The 10,175-nt window shown below is 34.0% G+C and overlaps 1 protein-coding gene across 1 annotated transcript in view; it reads right to left on the reverse strand.

Moving 5' to 3' along the window:
* Positions 1 to 9,547, reverse strand: part of LOC140140035 (uncharacterized) — a 49,906-nt gene extending 40,359 nt beyond the window's left edge. Inside the window, exons 1-6 of the mRNA XM_072161844.1 lie at positions 9,033 to 9,547; positions 7,105 to 7,176; positions 5,946 to 6,056; positions 3,954 to 4,043; positions 2,395 to 2,499; positions 1,226 to 1,369 (exon numbers count right to left, since the gene is read on the reverse strand). Of these exons, the coding sequence (XP_072017945.1) occupies positions 1,226 to 1,369; positions 2,395 to 2,499; positions 3,954 to 4,043; positions 5,946 to 6,056; positions 7,105 to 7,176; positions 9,033 to 9,459 (949 nt within the window). The 5' untranslated portion in view covers positions 9,460 to 9,547. The remainder of the gene's footprint in view (positions 1 to 1,225; positions 1,370 to 2,394; positions 2,500 to 3,953; positions 4,044 to 5,945; positions 6,057 to 7,104; positions 7,177 to 9,032) is intronic.
* Positions 9,548 to 10,175: the final 628 nt, after the last annotated feature.

Genomic DNA, 10,175 nt, shown 5'->3' on the forward strand with positions numbered 1-10,175 from the left:
GGTCATGAAATCGTTTTAAAGCGTTTTGTATGAAAATACACTACAGCAATAGTTCTAAAATTTTTTCACAAATGTTATTGTAAACTATTTTTGCAAACATTTTGGCCAAATATTTTGTCAACACATAAATAACATTATGTTAAAATATTTGCACCTAGCAAACACAGAAATGTTCTTAAAATGTTTTTAACAAAACGTTTTAATAACATTTAAATGTCGGGTTATATAAAGGTCATGAAAACATTTTTAAAACGTTATTGTAAATATTTTGGGCAAACATTTTTTGCAAAATATTTTTCAACCCCAAAATAACATTCTGTTTAGAATGATTTGTACCAAGCTTTCAAAATGTTTTTGGAATGTTATTAAAACGTTTTTATACCCTTTATATAACCCGACATTTAAATGTTTTCTGTAAAACATTTGTGTTTGCTGTGCAGTAAATTACCAACAAATGTTATTTAATGTTATGAAAACGTTTTATACCATTAATGTACTCTTTATATAACCCGACATTTTTTCTGACAACCTTTTATAACCTTTTGCGAATAATGTCGAAAACGTTTTGTGTTTGCTGGGATGTTTCTCTACATGTGCTCATCGCATTACACATGCTCGCCTCATTACATGTATTTTCAGCCCGCAACCAGTAGTAGACGAAATGGCAAATAGACGAAATGGTATTAGACTAACTGGTTATTAGACCATAGGAGTATTGGACCAAGCGGTTATTAGACCAAGCGGTTATTAGACCAAATGGTTATTGAAAAAATATTAGGCCAAATGGTTATTAGACTATATTGTTAGTAGACATACTGGATATTAGACCAAACAATAATAGACTAAATGGACATTAGACTATATGATTATTAGACTAAATAGCAATTAGCCTTTCTGGTAATAGACCAATTGAATATAGACGAAACGGGAATTAGACCAAATGGTATTAGACCAATTGGCAATAGACCCTTGGGAAATCATTCACTTTTAACCAAGTAATGAATCAGATCAATATGACAGAAAATAGGTCAAGCAAAAGTAATATTCCGACTTCCTAGCTGGAAATACTTGCTATAAAACAGATACTATTTGTGGTTTTTTTATCAGGTTCGCCGTCGGACAATTTTAGAACTCCCTTATTTCTATTCTAGTGTGTCATCAAAAAAAAAAAAAAAAAAAATCAAAATATTTGATATTGGTAGAGTTCAAAATTGTAGATGTTTACCTTCAACTTGATTCTCAGTGACTTGAGGTGGTGCTGTTGAACTCTTGAGTGATGATGGTAAACCACTCAAACTGTCAGGTAGAGAGCTGGTTACAAAACTGTCATCATGTTGCCTCACTGGTGCACTGGTAGTGACTGGTTTGTCTGTAAGACAGAAATAAATATTAGAACAAGGCAACAAATGAGAAATGTGCCATAAAAGGGAAAGGATCTAAGAAAATTGAAGACAGGGAAGAGGATATAGGCAATTTAAATGTGTTCCAAGTCAAAATTGTCCATATCGGCCAACTTGACAACCATGGTCCCAAACAAAAAAGCTCATTAATTTGAGTGGTATTGAAATATGTTTGGGAATAATTTTCTTAAAAAGAAAAACATGATTTGGGGCCATCCAAGTGAGGAGAAGCCAAGTGTTCTTTATTTCTGCCTCAACACACTGATTGACTTGGAAGATATATTTACAGATTAAGAATTATTTAGAAGAAGAATTATAAGTTGCAGGGTTGCTGAGATGTTGATGTGTCTTAAAGGTCAATTACATTGCATATGTACAAAGATTAAGATCAAAAACATTAATTTGATTTGTTTCAATTTATGATTTCTTGAGCAACAAGTATTTTGCTGATTTCAATTAATAAAGAAATGGAGATGAGGCAAACTGGCACTATATAATGGAAGTAGAGAAAAAATCAGAACCGTTCGGAATGGTACCATCAACATGCACTCACGATTACATGCATGTCATCGAGTTCACCACCACAGGCTACACAACATATCATTTTCATTCTCTCGAAAATGTCTCACGGCCAAGTTTTCTAATTAATACACAGAGAATTTATGTCGGAAAATATAAGCATACAAATGCACTCTGCATATTTTTCTAACATTTATTTTGATTGGTTACATAGTAAACTATTCACTTTTCATCAGCTAATGAATCGGATAATGTGACATAAAATAGGTCTACTGTACTCCAGCAAAAGCATTATATTCTGAATTTCTAGCGAGAAATACTTGCTATAAAACAGATATTCTCTAATCTCTATTCTAGTGTGTCACCCTAAAACTTACAAACTTACAATGACAGTTCCAATGACATTGTTTTGTTAAATAGTAGTAACATACAAAATATTAGATATTGGTAGAGTTTAAAATATTAGATGTTTTACCTTCAACTTGATTCTCAGTGACTTGAGGTGGTGCTGTTGAACTTAGTGAGTGTGGCAAACCGTCATCATGTTGCCTCACTGGTGGACTGGTACTGGCTGGTTTGTCTGTAAGACAGAAATAAATAGTAAAAGGCAACAAATGAGAAAGGTGCCATAAAAGGTAAAGGATCAAAGCAGATAGAAGACAAGGAACAGGATATAGGCAATCTAAAATTGCCTGTATCTGCCAACTTGACAACCATGGTCTCAAACAAAAAAGCTCACTAGTTTGAGTGGTATTGAAATATGTTTGGTAATGATTTTCTTTTAAAAAAAACAATTGGGCCTAAAAATTGCATGATTTACCTAAAAATACTCTATAATACTCTATGTTTGGATTTCATTATTAACAACTGGAAGAGGTTCAAATTTGTTTTGATGGCGGTTATTGTATATTGAATAGGACACTTGCTTATTTCAATGTCTGAATGACTTGAACCATCCCAAACATCAACATTAATGATAACGGCTCAGCCCTAGTATAGCACTAATTTGTTTAACAGTCAAGCATTGTTTAACGAAAGAGAAAAATTGTGAAACATGTTTCAACATTTCCAAACATTGTTCCTTTTAATACAAATAAGTCTTTTCTATATGTCTTGTAACTAAACCTGACAAAAAGGGGGTCAAATTAAGTTAGGGTGCATCACCAGTGGCGTAGCCAGGATTTGATATGGGGGGGGGGGGCAAGTCCTTTCCAGGAACTGACGAGATATATTGAAAAATAGAGTGTAAGAAGCAGAGTGATGAATGGGTGGGGTCCAGGAAGCTCTGAGGTTTTAGCGTTGTGTAGGGCCAATTTTCATGCATGTTTTTAACTTTTAATATAGCATTTTGTTTCTTTGAAATTGAGTGAAAATCACTATAGAAGGCAAGGAAATAATACAATAATTAAATTAATACCTTACTAATTAAGCCACTTTGAGGCATGGTTGTTTTTGGTGAATATGTAGAGTAGAACATAAGAAATTAATATACCAATTTTTTTTTAACTTCTCAAGAATGTCGAATATGTCACTATGTGATGCGGCCGACAATATATTGTGCTATATATCTAGGGTGTGTGCTAGTGCCATAGTGTCATAGGGAAAACATGAAGTGGCACAGTCGCGCTTGCGCGACAGGGGGTGTCTGAGGGGGGATGTGGCCCCTCAGAATTCGAACATTTTTGAAAGTGAAAGCCCCAATGGAGTCATTTGGTGCAACATTTTTACACATTTATTGGTTATTTTCGGAGCATTATATTTTAACAGATTTCGAACTGAGCCGCGAATTTTAGTTTTATATGAACACAGACACTAAAATTTGGCCAATTGAGTGCACAAGCCTTGCTCATTTGCATGGTAAGTTTCGTTCAGGACAGTGCAAACAGACTTCTAAATAAATTGTTTAAAGCAGTAATGTATTTGACTAGCTGCATAATATAGCCAAAGAATATTATTGTTTGACAACATCGCATAAAATATTAAAACTTAAATGAAAAAAGAAAAAGAAAAGTGAAGTATATAAAACAGTCATACCTGGTGGAGCTTGACTGTGACTTGCATCTCCCTGACCTGATACAAACCCACTGTCAGGATTTGGTGATGAATCCTTGGGTTGGTTTGAATCTGTTGAAAAATATTTCAATATAATGTTTCTTATGTATTTTAATGTTGGCCTTGTGCCACCTGAGAACCTTGAAGAACAGTGCCAGTGTGTTGAAAGGTCCACCCAGGTTTAAATAGAATGAAACAAAAAATATAAATGCTGCTATAAGCCTTTGTCAGATGTAGTGTCTAACTAGATTTTTTTATGTGCTAGATATTTTGTGTTTACACAGAATATATAATTGAGTATCCAAGAGTACTTTTCTTCTGCCGTCACCATATTGATTAACTTGGCAGACAAATTTACATAACTACATGTTACTTGTTGAGAGACATTTAAGGGGGTTCGAAACGATGTTTCTGGAAAACAGAAACTGAATTTAGAACCATTTGAATAGATTGAATAAGTTAAGCTAAATACACTGAGCAAAATAGTTTTTGTTTGAAGGAAATCGGACATACGGTTGTCAAGATATGCATGTTTTAGTTTCTTTGTATTCGATTGTTTTGGCCAATGTATTGATGAAGTTAATGAGGAAAATTGGCATAATGTGCTCATGAATATTCATGTTTGCCAATATTATACCAATATCTTATGAATAAACCTTCATACTACTTTTATTTTATATGATTTTGACATGAAACTTTGCCAATGTGTTTCTATGGCCTAAAAACATTACCATGTGATTTTCCCGCCCATCTAATTTGCATATTTGCATAATTAATTAGCATTATACTTAAGGCTAATTAATTATGCAAATATGCAAATTAGATTTATGGAAAATCACATGTTAAAGGTTTAGGTCATAGAGACACATTGGCAAAGTTTCAGGTCAAAATTTTAAAGGTAAAAGTAGTATGAAGGTTTATTCATAAAATATTGGCAAAATATTGGCAAAAATTAATATTAATGAGCACATTTTGCCAATTTTCTTCATTAACTTCATCAATATATTAAAAAACAATAGAATACAAAGAATCTTTCAACAGCAATATCTCAAAAACCGTTTGTCCGACGGCTCAAATTTTAGAATTAAGATTATTTTGCATATCTCTCTGCAACAAGTCTATTTTAATCTCAATCAGAGCAACTTGATTTTGCCTTTCATACCACCTTAAGGTGCAGGGCCACTGAGATGTCGATGTGTAATTAAGGGCCGAGTGCATTGGATACGTATAGATTTAGCTCAGACGTATTAATTTGTCTACTTCCTGGAGCAATAAGGACAGTAATGTGCTGTGTTTAACCAAATTAATACACACCAAATATATGTCAGACAAGTAAATTTGTAAATACAAATAATATGCAATACTGCAAATAAGCTAAGTAAAAACAGGTTGTCCAAAGATATGCAAGTTTCCATAGTGCAGCTATGCCCAAATTTGGTTGAAATTGGATTTGAACTGTTCAATTTTAACCAAAAGCCTTACATGTACATAATTGTTGACGGACAACAATACAGACCCCGACTGACACGCGCATGACTTATGATGCAATAAGGTATTTTCCTTCAAAGGACCACAAAATTAAAAGATGTTTCATTTCCAAACATTGTCCTGATCAAAAACAAATTTCATTCAATTATGTCTCGATCGTAACTAAGGCACCAGAAACAAATTTGTTCTATCTTTGGATCGACCATCGATGCTGCTTCGATGCTTGTTCTTAATGAACTATGAATTGATTAATCTGAATTAACGCCAATTTATATTGGCCATTATCACTACATGTACAAATTACTATTTTATCACAATTAACATTATAGTAAATTAATTGATTTCATGAATAATAAGGATCGACCAAGTATTGATGGCCGATCGAAAGATCAAATTAATTTGTTTCTATTGCCTAAGCCTGATAAAAAGGGGATACAATTGCTTTGCATTTTGATTTGAGACATCATGTAGTATAGGGAGTCATACCTTCTGGTTTCTCATTGATTTCTAAACTTTGTGGTAATGGCCCACCGTTTAAACTGCAAGGTGGAGGACTGCCAGGGCTACCCTGTTGTCCCACTGATGCACTGGTACTTGCTGGTTTGGTAAACGAAAAGAAATTAAGGCAATACATATATTAGATGCCTTTTGATTTGTTTCAAATAAAAGGCATATTGATAATTGAACTTTGCTCTACTCAATTAATCTGTTTAAAATATGAATAGAGCACTTCCAAGTTCCAAAATGCATCAAATACCACTTTAATATGCATAAAATACTAGTTTTTGTGTATTGTAGCATAAGACGTAGTGTATGTTGTACTTTTAAGACCATTATGCTAAGGAGCTATATAAATCTGTTTATTGTTTATCGTTTTTATTTCAGTACATACCTGCTACTTTATACCAAGCTAGGAGGAATTTCTATTATCTTCCCACAAAAAATTATCAATTACACCTGTCTCACCTTAATACTTTAATATTATGCCTATTAATGAAATAAACAATACACACAAAAAACTCCGCACTTATATAACCCGACATAAATGTAAACCTGCATATGTTATGACAATTTGATTGACATATATGCAGCATCTTATTAGTGCCAATTTGATACCACATTTAATTGCGACCAATAGCTCTAAATTGACAAGGATGGGGATTATCGGTAGCCGGTACATGAAATTATTTTTGGTGCATTTTCAAAAGTTGTAAAGCATAACAATCATGCAGTTGGAATTCAGGCATGGCCAAACTCGCTTGCCAGGGACGAGCCCCTGTCTACTATCCAAAGCGCCAGATTTATTCAATTGTTAATTTGAAATGCATGGATTGTTAAAATCGTTTCGGGCTATGTAATTGCTCATTTCTTTGCGATCAGTCAACCAATTCCAGTAAAATTGGCGTATAAGATGCAGAATAAGATGAGCAACACGCAGATGTCTACATTTTTGGATTTGTCCAAATTCATTCACCAGATAATTTTTTCTGGGACACCCTGTAGTCACAATATGGTAGACTGAAGAAAAAAGTATGCACAGAGGCAGAGTGTAAACACAAATACATGACATCAGATAAAAGAAGATTTGTTTGCCCAATTAACATTGTGGTAGAAATTCAATTAGTTGTTTATGATCGGGACATACCTTGCTGAAAGCTCTCCGACTCAATAACGCTATCATGGAATCCAACTGCAAGTCGTTCATTGGAATTGGGATCTGTTAAGGGATCTAAAATGAGCGTTTATTGCGTTTCGATAGTATTTTTGTGGCACATGAGAGCACCTCAGACCTATCGAATTGTATTCTGAATACGAAGCATGTCTTTCTGATATCAAATAATTTTCATTTTTTGAAAATCACAATATAATACAAATTTTATGATTATTATAAAAATTTGATATTTTTTAATTTTGATATATAACAGTCCTCGAAGTAAATTATATAAATCTAATGATATATTCTTAAAGTGTATGTAGCAGGAGGAAAAGCGACGGTCAATTGAAAATGTTGACCTTTCATATTGAAGATATGGATTTTTTCCCAAAAAGACCTAATTTTTTTGGTGTTTTGGGAAAAAAATCCATATCTTCAATCTGAAAAGGTCAAAATTTTCAATTGATCGTCGACTTTTCATACCACTTACATACACTTTAAGTATAAATCATCAGATTTATAAAGTTTACTTCAAGTACTGTTAAATATCAAAATATCAATTTTAATGATTTGCCATAAAATGTGTATTACATTGCTAATTTCAAAAATTCAAAATTATTTGATATCAGAATGACATTCTTCGTATTCAGAATGCAATTCGACATGTCTGATGTGCTCTAATGTCCCAAAATAAATACTGTCCAAACGTTCATACCCCAGCCCTTAACAAATTGTCACACAAAGAAAACAAAATTAATAATTAGGGAACCAGTTTACAGAAGATGCTGCCTTCAAGGTAAATGCCAGTTTCAAGCAAACAATAATTTTAAAGCACTGTGATTTTCATGATTCTTGGCAACTAGTAGAAAGGCCACATCTAGATCTGCTTTAGTTAAAATTTTTGCCTCTCCCACCCACTTAGCACAAAAAGTTGGTAACCATGTTTGTTACCAAATATCACAGAAAAGGGGTCTCATTTTGATTGGTAGCGAGGACAGAGTGCAGACAGCAAAATCGTAAACATAGAGGTAAGTCAGACAGACTGTGTGCAAAATTTAGATTTAAGGGGCACTGTGGGTTGGTCATGTGTTGCAGATAAGAAATCCCGGAAAGAAATAAGAGGTATTTCAGAATTAAACTTTCGTCAGAAAGGATGTTGAAGTAAAGTCATCACGATAATTATTGAAGGATGTTAGCCCCTAGCTCAGCATGGATGTGGCCTTGGCATGCAGCATGATCCAAAGTAGTCTGCTACTTCAAAGCCTCATAATAAAATGGTGCCTTTTTTACACACAATCTCATATGATTTCAATTGAAGCTGGGTTGAAAATGTTTTTAAAATCCGATTCCCCAAAAAAGAAAATATAATAAAAAAATTAATTTATGCAAATGAGCTACCAAATTAGCATATATTTTGATAAAGACCGCTAATTACCCCCTCCACCCAATCACATCACTATACATGCCTTACCAGTTCCAAATCAGCTGATTTGAGCACTATTCTATGTCCGTAACTTTAACTTCCCGTAAGTGTCATTATGAAAAGGGGTGTTTGAAATTCAAGTCATTAAAAACCACAAAAATGGGTATTTTTTTGTCCAATTTAGTCCTTGATTTTCATTGCAATTAGGGTCTTTGAAAAATTGAGTAACGCACATGGTTACCCACTTTTGTGTTGAGTTGGGGGCTGGGGATTATTGTGCAAAATTTTAGACTAGGGTGAAAGCCATGTCAAAGTGTATCAACTCGATCACTCGATCAAGATCTTTTCATTTTACCCAGCTGCCATTTCTGAAAAGTGGCATGAGTTGAGATATTTTGGTTGAAAATGGATTTGTATACACATAATTTGAGACTGGTTCAAGAAACATAAAATAAACAAATATATACATGTAGAGCCAAATATGTATTCAACTCACCTGAAAATGAAGGAGAGCTTGAAGTTTGTATGCATTCTTTAATTGACGCAACAACTTGTTCCTGCCAATGTTGACTGGAATAATTTATGATTTGGACACTATACAAGCATTCTTCATTTTCTGCCTTCACTAATGACTCTTCATCTGCTATTGCAATAACATATTTCTTCTCTGAATTCATCTTCCTCATAGATGATATCAAAAATGAATGGAAATCTTGATGCATCCTGTCTTCATAGAAGTTCTTAGTGAGAAGGAACACAACACCACTGCTTTGTCTTCTTGCCTTTTCAAACCTTTTAAATACAGTTCCCACAACACCTACGGCATGATATGACTTTGTTCTGATATGTTCTCCATGAATTACTTCACATAATTCTGTCATCAATGGGCTATTTTCGTCCTTTTCACTGTGTACAACAAGCATGTGTGGCTCAACAGTTCCATTGGTTACTGATGTTGTCCCTGATGAAATGGACCTGTATGGTACAAGTGCCAAACGAGGAGAAGGGGTTCTTTCTGCACAAAGCAAAACAAAATATGATCATCAGTAGACATATGCCAACATTACTTAATGTTTTGTATATTGGGTTTTTGACATTTCAGTGTAAAATAACCTTTCAAGATTTATGAATATTTCCCAGTATTATACCAACTTTCCCACCTGGGTATTATACATGCCACCCTTGTTAAAAGAAACATGTGAGATGCACTTGACTGGTAGAAGTGACTATTATCAGTTACATACCTCGTATATTGATTCCTGTCACATTATTGGTTAAAAGTGTGGTCATTGAATTAGCTATGCCCTCAAAATGAACTATGCCCGATTATGGAAAGGAACTATTGACCGATGCGCCTCGACGCAACGTGCGTCCCCGATTGCAACTCTATGCAATCACAACATCCGCGTACATCCATTTGGTATATAAAACAAACATTGATTGCTTTATATTCGGGACATGGTTAAAATTATAGGCCCGTAGTGATCTCAAAACCATGCTATGCCTCCAGTCATAGCATGGTTTTGAGATCACCTTGGGCCTATAATTTTAACCATGCCCCTCACAGCAGTCAATATTTGTATAATATAATGAGCACAGATTCAGAGCATGAATTACCAGGATGATTTCTTCTTTTTTT

This window comes from Amphiura filiformis, chromosome 18, assembly GCF_039555335.1.
Source record: "Amphiura filiformis chromosome 18, Afil_fr2py, whole genome shotgun sequence".
NCBI classification, from domain to species: domain Eukaryota; kingdom Metazoa; phylum Echinodermata; class Ophiuroidea; order Amphilepidida; family Amphiuridae; genus Amphiura; species Amphiura filiformis.